This window comes from Martes martes (assembly GCF_963455335.1).
Source record: "Martes martes genome assembly, chromosome: 2".
Lineage (NCBI taxonomy): Eukaryota > Metazoa > Chordata > Mammalia > Carnivora > Mustelidae > Martes > Martes martes.
Genome location: NC_137889.1, coordinates 198095998 through 198118085, shown reverse-complemented (window position 1 = coordinate 198118085; position 22088 = coordinate 198095998). Strand labels below are relative to the sequence as shown.

At 40.4% G+C, this 22088-nt stretch overlaps 1 protein-coding gene across 1 annotated transcript; it reads right to left on the bottom strand.

The window, feature by feature from the left end:
• Positions 1-4258: 4258 nt before the first annotated feature.
• EREG (epiregulin) lies at positions 4259-21826 on the bottom strand (the record flags this gene model as incomplete). Its single annotated transcript, XM_080797296.1, has 5 exons — positions 21772-21826; positions 9144-9230; positions 6213-6336; positions 5459-5608; positions 4259-4340 (listed from the first exon to the last, which is right to left on the bottom strand). The coding sequence occupies exons 1-5, from the start codon at positions 21818-21820 to the stop codon at positions 4259-4261; spliced, it is 492 nt and encodes a 163-aa protein (XP_080653422.1). The 5' UTR covers positions 21821-21826.
• Between the last annotated feature and the right edge of the window lie 262 nt (positions 21827-22088).

The following is a 22088-nucleotide window of genomic DNA, read 5'->3' as shown; positions in this document are numbered from 1 at the left end:
ACTCTTAACTACAGGGAACAAACTGAGGGTTGCTGGAGGGGAGATAAGTGGGGAGATGGGGTAACTGGGAGATGGGCATTAAGGAGTGCACTTGAAGTAATGAGCACTTGGTGTTCAATGCAACTGATGAATCACTAAGTTCTACCCCTGAAACTAATAATGCACTACACGTTAACTAAATTGAATTTAAATAAAAATTTAGAAAAAGAAGTCTAGGACTCGGAGAAAATATCTAGGTTGAATCAGTATATAGATGATAATTAAAGGCACAGAATTTTACAAAATAAAATAGATAGTGGATATATACAGAAAAAAGGAGGACATGCCAGTGGTGGGGGACAGGAGATATTAAGGAAGATCCCACAGGAGACAAAATGGCAGGTGAAAAACAAGGGGAATGTCGTGTTCTAGAAGCCAAGTGGAAAAAGTGTTTCAGAGAGTTCTTTTCCTTAACCCTCTGGGTTCTCAGACTTTGAATAGAGTCGATCTGAGGGCTGTGAGATCGCAACATTTCATTTTACAAGAATTTGTTTCTCCTCAGAAAATTCTAAACTGCATCTGAGCCTTAACTCACTGGATGCCTCTGCTGCCTGACATGGCCAGACCTAGGGAATCAGTAGACCTTACTTCTCATGCCAGCTCCACCTTTTACTACCACGGTGCCTCTGGACAAACTATCTCCCCTCCCATCAAACGATCATAGTTATGCCTCTCTGCCCTATGCATAAGCTAATGAAACGATTCAAGGAGCTGATCAGTGGGTAGAGCACTCTGCAGGTTGTTGAAGTATGTACCAAGGACACCATCACTGTGACTGAGGTTTGGAGGAACCAAAATTTCTTGCCCTGAAGGTCCACAGAAGCTAAGCCTCTCGGTTGGTCCATGCTGAGGGAATCAAGAGACACACTCCAGCTGATGTGTCCTTGCATAAATGACTTCTCAGTAGATATCAGTTCTTTTCAGACATACTCTTTTAAAATACTCCTTGAAAATATTTTAAAAAATAATAACTAAAATTTTATAATGAATGTAGCTCTTTTTAATTTCAAAGAAAATCTTCATGGTGGTAAGCCATAAATATAATAAATTTATATGATGCTTTCCCAAACTAAGACTATTATCTTTCTACCTTTCTAAGTCTTTATATCTAAACACATTGTAGCCCTGTCACTATTTTTACTTAATATGAAAAAAAAAGAAAAGAAAAAAGAGAGAGACTCCATTTACCGGTGAAACTCTTTAATGCACGATACATAATGCATTTTTATTTCTTAGTTGTGTTTTTTTCCAGTTCCCAACAAAAATAAATAAACATTAACAACATCTTGTAAAGTACTATAGTCTCCTTCAATATCTTAAGGTACACAATTATCAAAGTTGATATTGAACACAAACAAATTGATACAATTCAGTACTCTGATAAAATCCATTGTCAAATAAATTAGTTTAAACTGTATGCAATACAACTTTATGTTCCATAGCATCTTCAATATAAACTGTATACCAAAATGGCTCTTGAAACTTAAAAAGTGCAATTACAGAGTGCAAAAACAGCAAAGAGAAAAATATACTATCTTACAGTTAGTGTCATCCAGTTTGAATCACAGACATGTTTTAGACAAAATTACTTTTTGTTAAAACATTAAAAACGTACATTGCTTTGCAAGTTGTTACTCCCTTTCTCCCATATGAGTAAGAGTAGAAAAAAGTCAGAAAATATTGGGCAGCAAGTTAAACACATTTTTTCCCTCCAAAGTCCACAAGGTGGATACTGGAGCAAAAAATGACAATGCGGATCAGACATGAGCTTTTCAAAACGAGATTACTGAATTCAACAGAAATTAGAAACTAGTATGTGTATTTCCAATATAAAAATCGACAACCCCTGACAGCATTTGTTCTCAGTATATTGGATAAATACAGCCTCTTCTAGAAGTATATATAGTTAGAAATCTGTAAAATAAGGAAGATAAATATGAACCCAACTGTTTCCATTGTTTGTAGGAAATCTGAGCTGATGGCAATCATCTGCTATGTGTGCTCATCATTATCCTCATTAAAACAATTATTTCTGACCTATTTTCACCCATAGAACACAGTCTAGGTCATATCTCTTTATTATTTAATATCCATTTATAAATGAAGATTTAGATTTTATAGGGGCTGGTTTCTTGAGCATCCTCAAGATTAGAAGCACAGCAAACTATTTGCAATTAGTTACATACATAATATGAGTTGATATGTTTAAGACAAACCAATATAACTCCCTTTTTGTAAATGAAATATGTGAATTGCTGTTGACTTCTCAGTAAGTCAATTTTCTTTGACACCATCAAGATCACTTAAAATAGGCAGACTCCATTTACATCTAGTAGGTGTCAGTAAGGATGTGTAGGACCTAAAATGTGTTCTTACACAGCACATTTGACTTAAGCTGTATTAAATGGGAGCCAGAAATAGCCTTTTAGATCTCACTGAATTTTATTTTATTTCTCTTTAGCTTGTTTTTAAGGTTCATATATTTTTGAAAGAGCTACAAATGACTACAATTCTATGATTGGGCTCATGAGTACATGTGTATTTGGATATGAATTTGTATATTTTATATGTATTTTATATATGTATACTTTATACACACACACACACACATACACACACACACACACACACACACACACACACACGTTCTTCCCCTAAAGGTAAGGGACCAGATACAATACTTTGGGAAAGAGTCATACAAAAAAAAACAGGGTACCAATGAAGGGATCCATATGGAGACAAGTCCTGGCACCCGGCAATTCAGAAGTCAGCCACGGTTTATTGTCTCTTTGTTGCCCTAGCACCTGCCAGGAAAAAAGATGGGAAAAGGAGAGACCCTCCTTAAGAAGGTGTGTGATGCTGAGAGACTGTACCCCCAGGTCTGGTACTCAGTCTGAGATGGGGAGCTGTTGGCAACTGCGGTTCCTTATGTGGTTGCCCCAAGCACCCTTCTTAACTCACCGAGACCATGGGCTCAAACACAAGAGAAACCTTTGTCTCTTCCCCCCAGAATAAACAAAAGACAGAAGACTGGGCCCTGGTTTCATCTCAAGTCTCCAAAAGAAGGCATTTAGGTTAAGTCTCTAAATTTTACAAGTTTTCAAATGAATTTGTTCATTTGGGAAAATACACTGTGATCTATTTCTTCCATTTCCTATGTCAGGAGATTATTTTAAACATATAATTTTAAGTTGTAGAAGGAGCTACTTAACTGCATTGTTTTAAGTTAAAACTCTTTCATAGAAGACGAAATAACTGTATTTCCATCTTTGGACAATAGATAGAATTCTTGTCTTATGTTTTAAAATGATGATTAGTCCCTCAAACTTTGGACTATGATTTAATCTTAGGATTCTTAGTCAAAGTCCCTACGAAAAGAGGTACTCTTGAAAAGAAGCCCGAATGTGGGCTCCAAGTGTGGATTTTTTTTTTTTAATTGTCTCGTGAGTGAGTTACCTCACATAAATGTACTGAAAAGAAAAGCTATAAAATGCCTACTATTTACATGAAAGATAGTATGAAATGAAGGTGTCAATTCATTTAATGCAAGGAGATACTGGAGGTGGGTGACTCGTGTCCTCAGGAGCTGTGAGGTGGAATAAGGAGCTGCCCACCTGCCTTCCAGACCACTAAATACAGCCACAGTGGAGGAGGGGGTGGGACGCAGTCCTTCCCAGTTTAGGTTGTCCCCAATGTGTAGCCTTTAGTCCAGGATCTAGATTGGCTTCTCCCCAATTCCCATCACATTAGTGTTTTAATACATAATGCTGTGCACCAAGTCATACATCGAACTACGATACGGTCAAACCAATCATTGTTAATTGGAGGAGTAGGAAAATACACTTACTGAGTTGATTTGACCATATATTTAGGCTTAACAGAAATCTGTCATCTGTGACACTTCCTGAGCTACAAGCTAGACATCATTCACTCCGAGACGTTGTGTAGCCAGCAACTAGCTTTGGAGCTAAGGCATTTAGTCCAGGAAATTATTTCTTACAAAAATATTAACTTTTTTTCTATATTATATATTTCTTATACATTATATATTAGCAAATAGTCTGTCAAAAATAAAACAAAAATAAAAAAAATACAAGTATATTAAAAATGCATCGTTGTCGACTTAACATGTGATCCAACATAAATATTGTTAATAAAATAGGAATAGTAACATTACTAGCCATGCTGTGACTCCCTGTCCGTAGTGTAATGGCCTCATTCAGACTTGTGACAATGCTGGATCCCTTGACGTCACCCTTTCGTATTCTTTCTTGGGTTCTTTACTTTTCCGATTTCTGTACCTAGAAATATTCAGAAATGAAGCTGTTAGCACTGTAGTTAATAGTAATAAGAACAAAGCTTGCTAACAAATAAACCAACATGTGGACTCAAAAGGTATATCAGCATAGTGTTTCCAAAATGACAAAGGTCAACAGGTTCAGGTTGGACAAGAGAAAAAAAGGAGGGAGAAAGGGGTAGTGTTCTGTGGTCAAACAATTTGGGGAGGAAATGGTGAAACACAGTTAAAGGACTTCTCTGAGACGTTAACATGTCATGAAAGTTACAAAATTCCAGGAGAGCATGGACCAAATTTAAGCCTGGGTGTTTCATTCTCTCTCACTCTCTCTCATTTTTCTTTCCTTTCCCTCCCTTCCCTTCTCTCTCTCAGTATCTTCCTCTCTCTCCTTCCTTCCTCCCTCCCTCCCTTTTTTTCTTCCTTCCTCTCTTTCTCCCTCTCTTTCTCTCTCTTGTTCCTCCCTCCTTCCTTCTTTTTCTTTTCTTTTCTTTTTTCTTTTCTTTTCTTTCTCTCTTTTCTTCCTTCCTCCCTCCCTCCCTCTCTCCCTCCCTTCCTTTTTTGCTTTCTTCCTCTCTCTCTTTCTCCCTTCCTTCCTCCCTCCTTCCCTTCTTTTTCGTTCTTTCCTTTCCTTTTTTCTTTTCTTTCTTTGTTTCTTTTTCTTTCTTTCTTCTTTCTTTCTTGTTTCTTTTTCTTCCCTCCTTCCTTCCCTCTTTTCTTCCTTCCTTCCTTCTTTCTTTCTCAAAAACCAGTATTTCTGGGGCACTTGGGTGCCTCAGTTGGTTAAGCATCTGCCTTTGGCTCAGGTCCCAGGATCAAGCATCATGTTGCTCAGCAGGGAGCCTGCTTCTCCTTCTCCCTCTGCCCCTCCCCTCTACTCGTGATCTCTCTCTCACTCCTCTTGCTCTGCTCTCTATCTCAAAATAAAAAGAAAAAAGGAAATAGCAGAGCTAATAGTAGAGTTAAATCCATACGTTCCACCACTAAAACTTCTTTGAAAATATCATCATTGCAGAACGTACCTTATCCTTCCAAATCATACTTTGTTCATAGTTTTACCCAGTTTGTAAGTCTGTATTGTTTAAAAATAGTCTATAGAAGCAGGGTGCAAAAACCCCAGCTTACCATCTGCAGAAGTAGTATATGGAACCGGTGACTATGACAAGAAACAAGATAACAAGAATCGCAGTCAACACCACGTACTCTTTGCTCAAGGGCTTTTGGACTGTTAAAAAGAAGTGCTCGCATCGGACACCAGTGTACCCCACTTCACACCTAAAGGAAAATACAAGAAAAAGATCACTTACTTAAAAAAGAAATTATTATTATGAATTAGTTGTCTAAGAAGTAATCTCACACTGTCATGCAAGAATTCAACAACGTTTGCCAAAAGTTGGAGACAGGAATCCAAACACTGACCCTAGAGCAGGGCCAACATTGATAAAGAGCACCTCACTGCTCAAAGCTCAACCCTGGGGGTAACAGGACAGGCTGGCTGAGGACCTCCAATGGTGTTTGTAAGGTTTGTAGGTGGGAGGTGCTTTTTGTCTAAATCAGTGCAATTAACTCATAAAACAGGGCTGAGGTAGAGGTCCAGTTGAACCGCCATCGTGACAAGTATGAGAAAGAGGCACCCACACCTTCCCCACTCTGCACCCCTGATGTGTCTGTATGATTTGAGAGCTACTGTTTGTTCCGTACCTTTAGAAAACTCATTTAATGAAGTTCCTAATAGCTTGTATAACTGCATGCTAATAGTATGTATAGACTACAGCCCATGGAAATAGAGGTCAACTTCAAAAACTAAAAAAAATAAATAAAAAATGTAGAATATAAGTTTAAAAAAAATGCTGTCTTTTGTTTGGCTTTGGCGTATTACCTGCAGTAATTCTGACCCATGTCCACCAGGTAGATGCACTGTCCATGCAAACAGTAGCCGTTCATGTTGGAGTCACATTTGGTTATTGACACTTGAGCCATACGTGGGTTGTCTTCTACCTGAACTGTGAAGGGAATGGAAAGCTGGATATATTTTGCGGCTTCCTTTAAAGCATTCATCCCCCTTTCTTATAATAAACACTGAACTACTGTAGCAAAGCACGTCAGGGGCCAATCAGCTGAAGAGAAATTTTAGGAGTAGGAAGTCCCTATAGTTATCACATTCTCTATACCAATAAACAAACATTTGGCCCCTAAGGAAAATGTCCAACAGACTAAATAAACAAAGTAAGACCTGGGGATTTAATTCACAAATAGAATCTTGAAGGATAGAAAGGCCAATTTTAAGACACACAGAAATCATTATCCTCTACACTTGTTCATTTAACCCAAGTTTGCCTGATTTTTTTCAAATCTCAAAATAAGTGTGCTGTTCGTTATTCCAAAAGCTATTGCAAACTGAATCCATTAATTAATTCAAGAGAGCAAAATTCTACAATGGGTTTTGAGCCAGGAAGGCATGTTTTGATGCACATTCCCAAATTTTTAAGGCTGCTGTCAAAGACACCAATCAAAGCCTCCCCAACGTCTGTAACCACAAGATCTGAACTACGCAAATCTTGACTTACAGGTGTCTGGGATAGACAAATACAATAATGAAAACAGGAGCCTCATTAGAAACAGTGTTGCAACCTATATGTAAAATTCACTTTAGGATGATTTGGTTACTAAAATGTGAAGGATGCTTATGAAATAATCGAACAATAGCATTTTGATTGTAATACTCCTGCTCCAACAAACAAACAAAACAACAACAACAACAAAAAGGAGGGACTCAGACCAAACTTCTAGAGAGCCCAATGATGAGGGAGGATGAGAGAACAAAAATACTATTTTGAGGGGTACATACACCCCGATGTTTATAGCAGCATTATCTACAGTAGCCAACCTATGGAAGCAGTCCAAGTGTCCGTCAGCTGAGGAATGGACAAAGAAGTGGTATATACATACATATACATAGGTATGTATATAATGGGATGAAATCTTGCCATTTGCAATGATGTGGATGGAGCTGGAGAGCATTATGCCAAATGAAATAAGACAGAGAAAGAAAAATACTATATGATTTTGTTTAGTATTATGGAATTTAAGAAACAAATGAGTAAAAGGTAAAAAGAGAGAGAAAGAGACAAATCAAGACAGACTCATAACTATAGAGAACAAACTGATGGTACCAGAGGGGAGATGGTAGGAGGATGGGCGACGTAGGTGGTGGGGATCAAGGAGTGCACTTGTGATGAGCACCGAGTGATGTATGAAGTGCTGAATCACTATTGTGTACACTTGAAACTAATAGTACATTATATGCGAACCAACTGGAAGTTAAATAAAACTAAAAAAAAAAAAAAACCTAAATAGTGGAGTCATAACACAAAGGAGGACAAGAGAGAAGGTGAAATTGTTGTGGGAAATAGGCTGGTTCCTCAGGGCAACCCTCTACGCAATACTCAGACGGGATCTAAAGTAGATCTCCTCTTCCAGTCCCATCCATGTTGCTACAAAAGTTGGGTATTCATCCTTTCTGATGGAGGCATAATACTCCATAGTGTATATGGACCACATCTTCCTTATCCACTCGTCCATTGAAGGGCATCTTGGTTCTTTCCACAGTTTGGAAATGGTGGCCATTGCTGCTATGAACACTGGGTACAGATGTCCCTTCTTTTCACTACATCTGTATTTTTGGGGTAAATACCCAGTAGTGCAATTGCAGGGTCATAGGGAAGCTCTGTCTTTAATTTCTTAAGGAATCTCCACACTGTTCTCCAAATTGGGTGCACCAACTTGCATTCCCACCAACAGTGTAAGAGGGTTCCCCTTTCTCCACATCCTCTCCAACACACGGTGTTTCCTGTCTTGCTAATTTTGGCCATTCTAACTGGTGTAAGGTGGTATCTCAATGTGGTTTTAATTCAAATCTCCCTGATGGCTAGTGATGATGAACATTATGCTGAGTGAAATAAGTCAAGCAGAGAGAGTCAATTATCATATAGTTTCACTTATTTGTGGAGCATAACAAATAACACGGAGGACATGAGGAGATGGAGAGGAGAAGGGAGTTGAGGGAAATTGGAGGGGGAGATGAACCGTGAGAGACTATGGACTCTGAAAAACAATCTGAGGGTTTTGAAGGGGCGGGGGGTGGGAGGTTGGGTGAGCCTGGTGGTGGGTATTATGGAGGGCACGTATTGCATGGAGCACTGGGTGTGGTGCATAAACAATGAATTCTGTTACACTGAAAAGAAATTTAAAAATAAATAAATAAAGTAGATCTCCTAAACCACATCCAGAGTCCTCCGGGGTCCTGGAGGGAACCAGACTGTGCATCACTTCTCTTTGTATTCTATGCCTATGCACAGTGGTTTACAGGTATTAAATACTCCATAAATATTTTCTGAATGAATGTTGTAGCTAGAAAGAAAGGGTATCACTTGTTCCTTTTATAAAAAATAGCAAAATACATTGATTATCTACTGAGTACAAAGTTTGAATTTTCCCATTTTTGCCCAGGATCCAACCTCTTAACAATGGTTTCACAGCAAAGCCAAATGAAATCAGACTCTTATTCCACTGTTTCCTATCTCCTTAAGATCCAATCTTTCTATGTAATGAGATGCCCAGTCCCTCTTCCACCAGTTAGTCTTTTATATAAATTTTCCAAACCACTAGTTCATAAGGGCATTAAAAAATGATTCTAACCTAGCAGTTATCCCCCCCATTTCTTCTACGCTGTCACATATCTGTGCTCTTTGAGTACATTTCTGTTATGAACGTGTCATGTGCTGATGCACTCTGACAAAGCTGGGCTTACCTAATGCTGTGCAGTTATCTTCGGATTCTCCCGGGATGCAGGAAGGAATCACCGTGGTGCCCAGAACTGCTTGGAGAAGATGGAGACCTATTTATTGGGGGGGGAAAGGGGGAAAACAAATATATAAAGAGTGCTTCAAGGAAAGAAACCCTGATCAGATTTCCACATAACCACAGTACTATAGGGTCGTTTTAATTATTTTAAGAATTCAAATTTGATTCATCAAAACCATAAAAGAAACTAATTCATGAAAACAGGCACATCATTGAAAATAAATGAGCCCCTGGCTCCTGTCCAAGGGTGAAAACCTTGGCATGACATTCCCGGTTACAGGTCTGACTTGCTCTAAATGTCAAAGACCTGATTGTGAAGTTTGATTTCCTAAGAAGCTTAGCGATTGATATTGGAGGTTTTTCACTATTTTCCTCCATGGTGTGTTCAGAGCAATGCTCCAAGGTAGAACCTATCACAAAAGGCTTCAATGAAACTCAGGTTCTATTTCCGGTGACAATAAAACAAGACTCTCAACCTTAGATATGTTCCTTGTTGATCTAAGTGCCTACATTACTCTTTGCATGGTACTATGTACAAAAGTAGGTATTAATTAATAAAATGTAATCTAAATAAGGTCAGAACATATCCTATCTAATATGGGAACGAACATCCATCCTATGTGAACCAAGGAGCCCCAGAACCCAGTTTCCATCAGCCCCACAAAAGTCTGAAGTTTTTTATCATGTATTTGCCACTTAAAAGATAAATGCTGGAAAACAGGCTCCAGAATGACTCGAATAGTTTTTGACTTGCAGAGAAAGCATAGGAAGAATCCTTTACATTGCACCTGAAGAGGATTTAGCTGCTTCTGTCTAGGAGTCAGGCGTTTGCACTTCACCCTTTTTTCTAGTCGATACGAGTAACTGTTGCATCATAAATACTAATGGCTGCGAGACCATTACTTGCAACAGTTGGCAGCGGTTAACACTTATGAACATGGACCATATGCAGGCGTGGTTCTTATCCTCCTCATCTATATTATCTCATTTCATCCACTCGATGACCCTCGGGAGAAGATACTATTGTTATCCCCGCTAGACGTGAAAGAAAACTGAGACAAAGAGAGTTTAAGTAACTTTCCAAAGGGTGCATAGCAATGTTGTTAATGGGTCACACCATGAACTTGGAAACAGGCAATAATACTAGAGGATAATGACCATCACCCAGACAAACCAGGGTAAATATAATTGAAGCAGGGTATTTAACCCCGTACGGAGACAATAAAATATGATGGAAAGGCAATCCTGGGAGAAAGTTTGAGTTATGTGATTTCGGAAAAATTAATTAACTTTTCTGGGTCTCAGTTTCCTCTACCTTACGGAGTTTGGGGGTGAATTAAATGAAATGATGTTTTTCCAAAATGCCCAGCATACTGGAGACTCCCACAAATGTTCATGATGCTCTTGATCCTGCCTCTAGTTTTAGCACTACATGTGGGTAGTGCCCTCTACTGGTCTGTAGTAAGATTACAAATCTCTTTGTAATTGGCTATTTTAAAGAATGATTTAATCCACTTAAGAATGGATTTTATTTTTTTCTCAATCAGAGATGTGTATATTTTAAGCATATCACATATTATTGAGGTGCTAAAAACGGGATTACACATCAGCATCGTAGCTTATGGTTTCATAATGTTTCAAACTTGACCCTTAGAACAATCCTATTAAGTAGTTAATTAACCCCAAATGACCTTAGTGCAGTTAAATTAAATGTCTTGTCCAAGACAGAGTATGTTGTTAGCAAACTTAGAAAATAAGAGTTAGGGATCCATCTCTGTTCAGCAAGTCTCATAATCTTTCAGTGATTTGACAACACTGTTTGGAAAAGTTTAGAACTATCTCCTCCCCACTCCATACATCTCCTACAATAAAAATACTGCTTCCATTGGTCTTAAAGGAAAAATAAATCATTTTTCTTAAATGCCAAAAAAAAAAAAAAGGCTAAAGTTTGGATTTCATTGTCATTCTAACAGAGATAGAAAAAAAGATAATGTTGTCTACATAGCGTTTTGTGGAGAGTGGGGCTAGATTCTCATCCAAGCCAATTTTGTTCTGCTTCTCAATTTAATTCTGCCATGCACTTTTTCTATCGAAGAATTAAACCCTCTAAATCACACAGTCTGCTCCACACAAACTGGCGCTCTAGATGTGTGTTTTTACATCCTTGACACACCTATGCCTAGAAGCTTCCTCAAATAAGAGAAAGGCTTTGGCCAAAACGTTACCAATTCTCGGCCAACCCCGGGGCCACCGGGCAGACATCTACTTGAAGCTCGTTTCTCTATCTTTTGTGGAAATCAGGGACTAGCCTTTCCTGTTTGGATTTGCTGACAACAGCAACCTACGACTATTACAGAATGTAGCTAATTGTCTTGGGGTTTTGCTTCTTAGTCTTTTTTTTTTTTTTTTTTTTTTAAGGTTTTTAGTAGTTGATAGTTTTCCCACTGGTTCCTCCTGGTCAGGCCACAGGTGAAATATTTGTCTTTGTGAATTAAAGAATGTTCAGTGCAGGGCGTGCCTCCACAAAAACTGGGCTCTCCTAACCTGTGACGCTCCCTTGGACATAGTCCATGGCTTGGGGATGGTTTCTGTGAGAATCGCCTCGTGAATTCAACATCCGGGTCTTTTACAGATGAAATCGTACATACTTTAAAATATTTTTCTCAGATGAAAGGCTGCAGGTCCGTCGTGGATGTACACGGCCAATCAAATAGCAAAATGGGTGCGAAACCTCAGTCCCTCTGCACAGGTCTGTTGCTTTAAAAGAGTGATTCTCAGTGTTGCTTCATCTCTGTCCCACGCCCTTGCGAACTCCCCAGGACAGGAGTGGGAGCAGATCCAAATATTGAAAAAGTCAACCCATGGAGAATTCCGATATCCACCGTCACCCTGTCACCCTTAAGAATCTCCACTCATTATTTTAAAATTATACAGGGAAGGAATAGATGCTGAAGTCCTATACATATATTTCCTTAATCTTAGAGGGTCTTTTTTCATGATTTAGTGTTATTTGAACAGTGATGGCTTATGATTCAATTGCAAATACTCTGAGTTTTTAATCCTTGACCACGGGTCTCTGCTAAGAAAATAATGCACTATGATATTAAGGATCTGGGATAGTGTCAATGTGCCAGAAAACAGATCAGGGGAAAAACTCTAAGCTGGTAACAAAAGTACCCCAAGGCCTGGGTGGCTCAGTCATTAAGTGTCTGCCTTCGGCTCAAGTCATGATCCCACGGTCCTGGGATCGAGCCCCACATCCTGCTCCTTGCTCACGGGGAGCCTGCTTCTCCCTCTGACTGTTGTTCCCCCTCCTTGAGTGCTCTCTCTCTGACAAATTAATAAATAAAATCTTTAAGAAATAAATGAATAAAGTGTAGAGGAATTGTGTGCAAGGTGGTATGGGGTAAATGATCTGTAAACTCAAAAATTGGCTTTTGGGACTCTGTTTCAATAATGCTATAAAAGTCAAAATTCCTTTAGAGGCCATTATTTCTGTCAAATCTCCAAATGAGTTTTAGGAATTTGAAGCACACCTCTTCATCTCTCCGCCTTCACCTTTCAGAGATTGTGTTTCAATGGCATCGCAAATGTGCCAGCAGGAAGTGGTGTAGGTGACTCACAGGATACAAATCACCTCTGCTCTGAGTCAGGGCCGAGCCTACATCCTTACACAATGCTGGGGCCCCGTGCGTGGGAGAGGTGGAGGATCTTCATCCGAATGGGGGTAGCACTAAATGCTGTGGGCCCCCAAGCACTAAGAAGTGCATGCCCAACAGGAATGCCAGAGGTGGGAAATGTCTTTATTTCACATGGTTTCTTCTGACCTTGCTTCCTCACGACTCCACAGAGGGGCTCATCTAGAAGGAGCCCGGGATTCGGTGATTGGCTGGCCAGGCCGATTCTGTAAAGTCAACTGGCAATTCTCAGGGATAAAATGGCTCTCCTGAATAACAACGAAGCCAATCAGAGTGAGCCCAGGTAAAATGAGATAGGTACAGAATGAAAGGAATGCACCTCATTTTCCCACTTTGAACTTTTAGAATATTTAGACCAGAACAGTAAACTCATAATGAATCATAATGTTTGCCCAGCCCAGACAGGGAGCAAAATCCGCTTTGTTCACACTTTTGGTGTGGTCACATGTCTCCCCTGCTCATGGACTGTTAGTTTCCTACCCTCCTCCACGACAGACTATAATTTTAGGATTTGTCTGTAACATAGGAGGCTTGTTGGGTCTTGTGGGTGAATATGTCTTCAACATTTCCAGATGCTTTCTCATTTAAGATTAAAATCCAGTATTAGAAAAGGTCTGGCTTCACCTTGGCACAACAGATCCTGAAAAGAACTACTGTCAATGTTTCTTAGTAACAGCCTACTTTTCAGAGAACTACGGGGCGGGGGGGGGGGGAGCGGAGAATATAAACCTTGCCTTTTTCCAGACACCATCCTCTTCCTGAAGTTTTTCAGTGTTAACCTTATAACTAAGCTTCCTTAAATAATAAATGTAAAAACCAACTATAACTATTTCAAATAACACATGATGAAACCAGAAGTTGGTATGTTACAAATAAGTACTTCTTTTGATTTTGAGTTTTAAAAGGTAGCCATAGAATCTTCTTGTCAGGTGGCAAGAAACGATTTATTAGGCCATGCTTTTTAATTCATGGGCATTAAATAATACTCTCCAATTCAAGTAGTAATTCCTAAATCATACTTCAATGTGCTCATACATTTTAGTCTGCATACAAGACCGTACTTAAAGCTATTCAATCAAGAAATCAGTGAGTTAAAATGTGAAGATATAGTTTATTTTACCTAAAAATGGATTTAAAGATGCATATCTTATTCATAATGGAAGAGCTCTCCTAAGAGAATGCATATCAACTCTCATGGAAAGGGTATGATTTATATTCATCCGGGTGTTTGGAATTTTGTGATGAAGAGCTCTAAATATGGGACTCACTTTCTCTAAAAGCCAAAGATTCATCTCTAGAGTAGTATTTCAAATGTTCTACTGAAAATCCTTTCTTTCTTCAAGAGCTCCATGGGGGAGTCTTTTTATAACCTTTTCTACCTTCAGTCCTATCCATCTTGCTTCCCACACCCATTCCTACTGACCCAATTCAGAAATTGAAATTATTATTAGATTATTATGTCGAAAGACAAATCTCCTAAAGGAGCAACAGTCTGGAATGTTTGCCATTGGCCTTCTTTTCATCATGGCCATATTGTGGCCTGAAGCTTTGAATACTTAATGGTATTTTTAAAAGCAGACTAACGAGAATATCATTCATTCTTTATAGAAGCCTACTGTTGAAAATGAAATTCCAAAAAAAAAAGTTTTAAATAAGTGAACATCAAAAAATGGGTACATAAAAGGTAATTTTAAAAGCCTCAAAGTCAATTACTTTTTTCATTCATAGAACCTGTATAATGCAATTAGCACTTTGGAAGCTCTAAGAAATTTTACTTTGTGAAAATATATTTTTCAGTTAACATGGGAGACTTCAACTTCAGCGAGAAACACATCTGCAACTGTGGTGGAAAGGTTGCAAAGGGCTTAGTTATACTCCATAAATGGGAAATAAGGGGAGCCCCTTAGCCTAGACTGACTCCTAGTAACCACGTATCTCAAATTATATTTGTCTGATAAATATTGATGTTTTTCTATATGCAAGAGATTGAACAAAATGCTGAAAAGAAAATAAATGCAGAAGACATAGTTCCTGTCCTCAACAGAGTTAATAGGCTAGAGACTTGAGGATGGACAGGAAAGGAGAGAATTCATAGGTGATGCCAAGTTTCTGAAAATACTGAGGATGGTGGTGCCTTAAAGAGAGTAGAAGACGTCGGCAGAACAGTGGTTTTGTGGTGACATTGGCAGCTAGTGGACAGGAAGTCCTAATGAGTAAAGGAATTTGAGGTTGTAGTTCCTATATGATCTGTTTCTACTTAGGAGACATTTGGGAATACCAAATGTCTTGAATGTTCTTGAATAAGAGAACACAAATGCATTTATGCAGTCTGTTTGAAAGTCATACATGGAAGTATGACCACTAAAGGCATAGGAGCCATTCACATGTTCCAAGGAAAATGGTATGGAATGGAAAATACCAGAACTGGGGGAAAGAAGTGATGAGGAATGGATAGAAATGGCCAAAGGAAGTGGAGGAAAAAGAAATTCAGGGTAGTGGGATCCAAGAAAGCACTGAGTTTTAAAAGGAGGCATGGGGTGGTTAGCAGCACAATGATTGTAGGAAGCATAAAGAGTCATCTTTCTTCAGGGCAACTGGTGCTAAAATCAGCAATAAAAATTGCTGACTGGACTTTTTTTTTTTTTTTGCTTTTTTTTATTTATTATTTTTATGAACATATAATGTATTGTCTGCCCCAGGGGTACAGGTCTGTGAATTGTCAGGCTTATACACTTCACAGCACTCACCATTTCCCATACCTTCACCAACGCCAACTTGATTTTTTTAAACACTAGCATTGATTTTGTATTTGCATCCAGCTTACCATTAATATTAATTTTGTTTGCCTTGGCAACTTGAGCACTGATTCAGACTGTGAATTACGAGTGGTGATGTGTTATAGCAATGGAAAATACACGAAGCTAGTGGTTCTCAACCTGGAGTAATATTGTCCACCAGGGACATTGGACAACGTCTGGAGACATTTTTGTCTGTCACGACTGGGTACGCGCTACTGACATCTAGTGGCCAGAGATCGGAGTTGCTGCTAAACACGCAGCAAGGCAAAGGAGAGCCCACAACAAAGAATTACCTGGTCTATAACGTAAATAAAGCCAAGGCAGAAAAAACCTGTACTAAACCTGTGAGGCATGGAGTCCACTTCTTGTCCAGGTAATAATGTCATCCCCCTGCCCCTGGGTTTCCTTATCTCTGAAAACAGACCTCAGGAATGGGGTAGACTGGGGCAGGGGGGAATTTAGATTAGATTACTCTAAGGTTGCTTTCATGTCTAAAACAATACTTCTCTTTCTCTTACTACCCATCATCCAGTCATATCACTGCTTGATGGCTTCCTCTCTGTCTCTCTCTTTCTCACACATACACACACAGTGCAGATATGCTTAAATTTTATTAGGCATACCATCAGCGAATACAAACTCTATTAAGTGACAGAAAAAAGAAAACCAGGGAAGAAAAAATATTAAACTTTATTATTAAACATAATTGCATTTTCAACAACCATTGCTTAATCTCAAAGTATTTTGCTTCTCAAGCACATTTTCAGAAAACAGTTTTGAAGTCTACACATAGCAGTGAGGACTCTGAGAAAAAGTACCATTCCAATCATGCATCCAGTAATCACGTAGAGAGTTTTAGTCAATAACAATATGGATGTTGAAAGAGGAACACGGCAGCTGTCAGGAGACACAGGGCTGACACATAGAAGTCGAATGTGAAAAGGGTAGGACCAGGGATGGGGACCCTGCAAAGGAGAGAAAGGCAGGCTGCAGGTTCACTTGGGGGTGGTGGGAGAACGGAGGAGCAGGTAACTAAGAAGGCTTGATACTTCTCTTCAGTCATAAAGGATAAGTAGAGTTTGCACTAAAAATAGGTGTGAGCTCGGACACAGCAGAGGGCATGGCGTATTCAAACACGGAACTTACAACCTGGGTTACTCACTTCTTTGTAAGTCTCTTTTCTCATTTGAAAAATGGAATTGATAAGACGCTTCCTAGCTAAAAAGGGCATTATTGTTAGGATCCGATGAGGCTTTTTCAAAGAAAGGACTTGATGATGATAATAGCTCTAATTTTAAAAGTGCTTTTTATTATTTTACAGTAACATCATATTTGTCACATCTATATACAATAAGCTGAAAACACAGCTATGATCTTCACTTTACAGATGAGAAATCTGAGACTCAAAGAGGAATAAATCTTCCTAAAAATATGAAATAAAGGAACCGAGGTATGGACTCTGTTCTTTACACTAGGTCTCTTGACTCAAAACTATAAGGGTCGACATATATAAACATGTGTATGTTTATCTATAAATATGAGAAGGGGCTTCTGCCTCCTTATCCTGAGGATATTTTCAGAAGGATTTATTTTTCACTCACTTTCATGCCTCAAATTGAAAATTCAGTATTTTTGACCTAAGAAATTATGGGTTAACATTTCTTTTGGGACAATTATCAAATCGTCTTGTGTATCATGAATACTATTATAGGGGTGTCTGGGTGGCTCAGTCGGTTAAGCATCTGGCTCTTGGTGTCGGCTGGGGTGGTGGTCTTGTTCTGAGATCAACCCCAGGGACCAGCTCTGAGAGCGCAGTTGACTTGGGATTCTCTCTCTCTTTCTCCCTTTGCCCCTCCCCCCACACCCCTGCTCTCTCGCTCTCTCTGCAATGAATGAATAAATCTTTAAAAGAAATTATAATTTCTTTATTTTATAATTTTAAGTATAAATAGTGTCCTTGTTAACAAAATCACAGCTTTAACCTAGAATGCCACTGAACCTTTATTTGCCCTGTAACTAAACACCCAAGTTCACATAAACTGCACTGCCAGAGGACACTGAATCAGTTGTATTACTTCATTTTTTCGAAGTTCCCAGAATTGCCATACCAAGGTGATGGCTGTCAGGGTGCTCCTCCCTAAAGATCTCTCCTATTAAGGCTCTGGGGAGTCTACCCATTGTCTCCCAAAGGAATGTTTCCAAAAGCAGTCACAGCCGTATTATTTAGACTATTTGCATAGGCCTATATTCAGAGTGAAGCCTGAGAGTTGTGGGAACCACGCCTTAACTTACCATCTCTTCCAAGAGGATTTCTTACATTTCATTTGCATCTCTTAACTGATCATTAACCAGGAAATCTAAGATTCTTGGGCAAAAATGGACAGAGGCATTCAAATTCAATTTTTCCAAAGCAACTAAGTGAATATTGTCATTTTTTTTTAACCGAGGAAACATATTTACTTCTTCAGTGTTAATAGAAATATGTTACAAGGTCACCTGGGTGGTACAGTCCGTTGGGCATCTGACTCATGGTTTCAGCTCAGTTTGATCTCAGGGTCCTGGGATCTAGTCCATGTGGGCTCCGGGCTCAGTGGGAACTCTGCTTGGGACCCTCTCTCCTTCTCCTCTGCCCCTCCTCCACAGCACTTGCGCTCTCTCTCTCTCTCTCCCAAATAAATAAATCTTTAAAAAAATGTGCTGTAGATTCCAACTTAGTCCCTTATTAATACTACATTAAATTCACAATACTATAAAAAGATACAAAGAATAAAAAAGACATAGATACCCTTCTCTTTGATTGATTTACTTACTATACATCAGGTAAATGCAGAAATAAGGCCTCAGTCAAGTGATATAATGACTACTTGGGAATAAAAGTCATTTCCTGGGAACTGTGTTGATTAAAAATGCTGAATATACGTTAAGTAAAAATTCAACGTGTTTTAGCACAGCTTAAGAAAATAGCCATGTGCTTTCTGGACCTGATTTTGAGTGATATCATAAAGATACCATTCTTGTACATATGCTTGTCCCCATAACAGGTTTAAAGTTTTGGGACAGCCCCCAGACTACCCTGAAACTTCCTCATTAGAACCTGTAATTTTTATTCTGCTTCTGATAATTAAGACCCTTTGCCTCCTCACACATTATTCCAGAACAACCATGCCGTTTACTATTCCTAAATCCTTGTAATGCATTTGAGTTCACTTAGGGTTAGGCTCTTCATTTGTCACAGGGCTAATCATACCTACCTCACACAATGATAATTTTTAAAAAGATTTTATTTATTTGACAGAGAGAGAGCACACGCACAAGCAGGGGGAGCGGCAGGCAGAGGGAGAGGGAGAAGCAGGCTCCCCACTGAGCAGAGAGCCCTACCACGTAGGGCGCCATCCCAGGACCCCAGGATCATGATCAAGCCAAAAGCAGAGCAGACTAAGCCACCCAGGCACTCCTCATACAGTGATTTTAAGGAGTAAATGAGATGATACATATAAAACACTTGACACACAACACGGTTAGCTCACATTTCTTTAGCTCTGCTCATTTCTTTCCCACTTCCTGGATTTGGGCCCCCGTGCTGAACCACACACCCCAGTCACCCAAACTGTTCACATGGTAAGATGATGGAGAAAAGCAGGCAGGTGGTGTCAACACTCAGGCAGTTCATAAACTCTCAGAGTCAACAGAAAAGTTCTGAGCTGAACCAATGTCTTATTAAGACCTGTGCTTCTCATATTCTCAGGCAAGAATGTTTATTCTGCTCAGTTCTCAGTCGCTGTACAAAGAAGTAGGACTAAACTGTGTTAGAGATGGCGTTCAGGAACATGCTCAGAAGCCCATTTGGTTATCAATGAAAGTGTTGGCTTTTCGATAGGGAGTCTCTCTAAATATTAATTGCAGAGCTCAAGATGAAAATTTCTCTTCTTTGCTCTGCAGCAATCACAAAATTAAAAACGGTATTTCCGTTCTACAATTGTAGATTACTTATAAGTGTGTTATCTAGTTGGGGGAATCTCAACCCTTTTACTTAGTTTTCAGTAAGCTAAAAGTGCCAGCAAATCCAGGTGTGAACTTTCTCAGTTTAGCCCTACTTTTCTATGGGAACTTGGGTCATACTTGCCCATTATAGAAAGCAAGAACAACCATATCAAATATTTACGAAATGTAAAAGTAACCAACCGATCGTATGAATGTGTAACAATTTAAGTCTGCATGTGTTGGAGACAAGAGGATGAACTGAAGTCATCTACAGTTTTTTCCACAGTCATAAATAGACATAAATTGCACACACACACAAAAGTAACAAAATATTTGTTGAAATCTGAAACAAATTTCTTTTCAAGAACAGACATTTGGGAAAGTATTTCTAGGTAATCTTTTGTTTGGCGTGGGAAGAAAATTTCAGAAATGCCAGGTGGCCTTGTCTTTTTTACATGTGCTTTAGAATAAAACTATTGGACTTGTAGACCTGATTAGAGTATAGAGATATGATAGAGAACTTCAAACAGGAACTTTCCTAGTGGCAGAGAAATATCTAAACAAACTGGGAAAACAGAAACTGACCTAGCTCATTTGGAAATGGGCTTGGCGGCTGATGAAATAGGTGAACTATAATTAAGTAATGCAATAAAGAAGTTAAACACTTTCATGACAACAAAAACACACACAACACACTCTCTAGGTGGGTAGTAACCGGGTTATTCATAGGCTCTTGCTGTCTCAAATCAGAATATTCAATGAGTGGCCCAGAACAGACACAGACATTGTTCAGATGCAACCCTACAGGTGGAAGGAAAAAAAAAAAAACAACAACAACACTGAGCCATTCTGACCTCTAGGTTAATTTCTAACTCTAGGAAGACTGTCACCTTTCCAATTAATTGTATTCTTTTCACAGAGCCTTCAAAACAAAGATAGCAAAGCTACATTATTTACTGAGAATCTTATAGCAAGTCGTTCTTAGCAGTTTTGGCAGAAACCACAGATCCAGTTTCTACTTCTCTTCCTAAACGTGTACGAGTAAGTTTCAACTATGCATAGTATGCATGTCATTAGGTCTCCAAGCCCTCAGATAAGGCGTGTCGAAATAATAATTTAACTGTCACATCCTGCATAGGTAGAGTTAATTTGTTAGGGGAATTTGCCCCACTGCAACCCCAAGAGGAATGTGAGGCTGGCAACTTTTATTTCCTTATTAAAATTTTCCTATACACGTCCTAATTCTTCTTGAAATGTGGGGAATTAGAGAGAAACCATGTATCTTTTTTCAAACCAGAGGGCTCACGAAAGATTTTTTTTTCCCGTTCGCAAGAACTGAATCATCTCAAATATAGAAAGGCAGGCATTAAAATGCACTTATCAACTACAGGCTAAGGGGAGCAATACGCAGCAAGAGAAGAGCGCGGGGTCGGCCTCCCTGGGTGCGGGCTTTCCGGAGGAAATCGGAAACCTCGAGGTGTTGGGGGTCCAGGGGCGGGCAGCCCCTCCAGGACCCGCCCAGGCCCCTCCAGCTCCAGGTTCTCAAGGACAACGTTTTAATTCTGTGACTCCCTGAGCTCCCGCAAAGCTGCCCCCGCATACGCCAGCGCCCCCAGAAGCTCGACCAGACTTGATGGAGAAAACTGCCAAGACAAGGAGGAAAAGCCTTTCTTACCAAAAGGTCTCTTTTGCACGGCCCTAGCCTCTACTCGCGCCCTAAGTCCCTGTCCCCCCAACAAGACAGGACAAAACCCGGAATGTTAACAGGGCTTCCCCGGTCTCCGGATTTCTAGAACTGGCAGTTTTCGAGAAGATGGAAACGAGGGCTTCTCCACTTTTTATTTTGCCTGTCACGGAGCGGCATGAAGTCATGCTGCCGAGCGTTGATGGCAACAGCTCACTTTTCAGAGAAAGACCCTCGGAAGCCCGCTCCCCCCTGGCCCAGCCCGCCCCGTGGAAGGGCCTCCCCGGCGGGAGCGCCCCACGCACTCGCGGAGCCCGCGGCGTCCTGCGAACCCGAGGGCAGCCCAGCCTTGGGGGACGGGGGAGCTCCGGGCGGGCGCGCCCGAGGCCGGCGAGCGGGGCGCCGACTTCTTACCCAGGCACAGCAGCAGCGCGGGGACGCGGGGGGCGCGGCGCGGCTCCATCCTCCTTCCCGCGGCGAGCGGCGAGCGGCGCGGGGGCGCGGGGCGCGGGCTGCGGGGCCGAGCGGCGGCTGGAGCGCACGGCGGGGGCGGCGCACCCGCGGGCTGCGGCGCGGCGGCTGGAGCGCGGCGGAGAGCCTGGACCGGCCACCCGACGGCCGCGTCCCCGTGACGCCCGGTGTGTCCGGCGAGTGAGCTCCGCGGCCCGGCGCTGCGACCTTTATAGTTCGGGGAGGAGGGGCCATGGCCCCGGGGCGAGGTACGAGGAGGC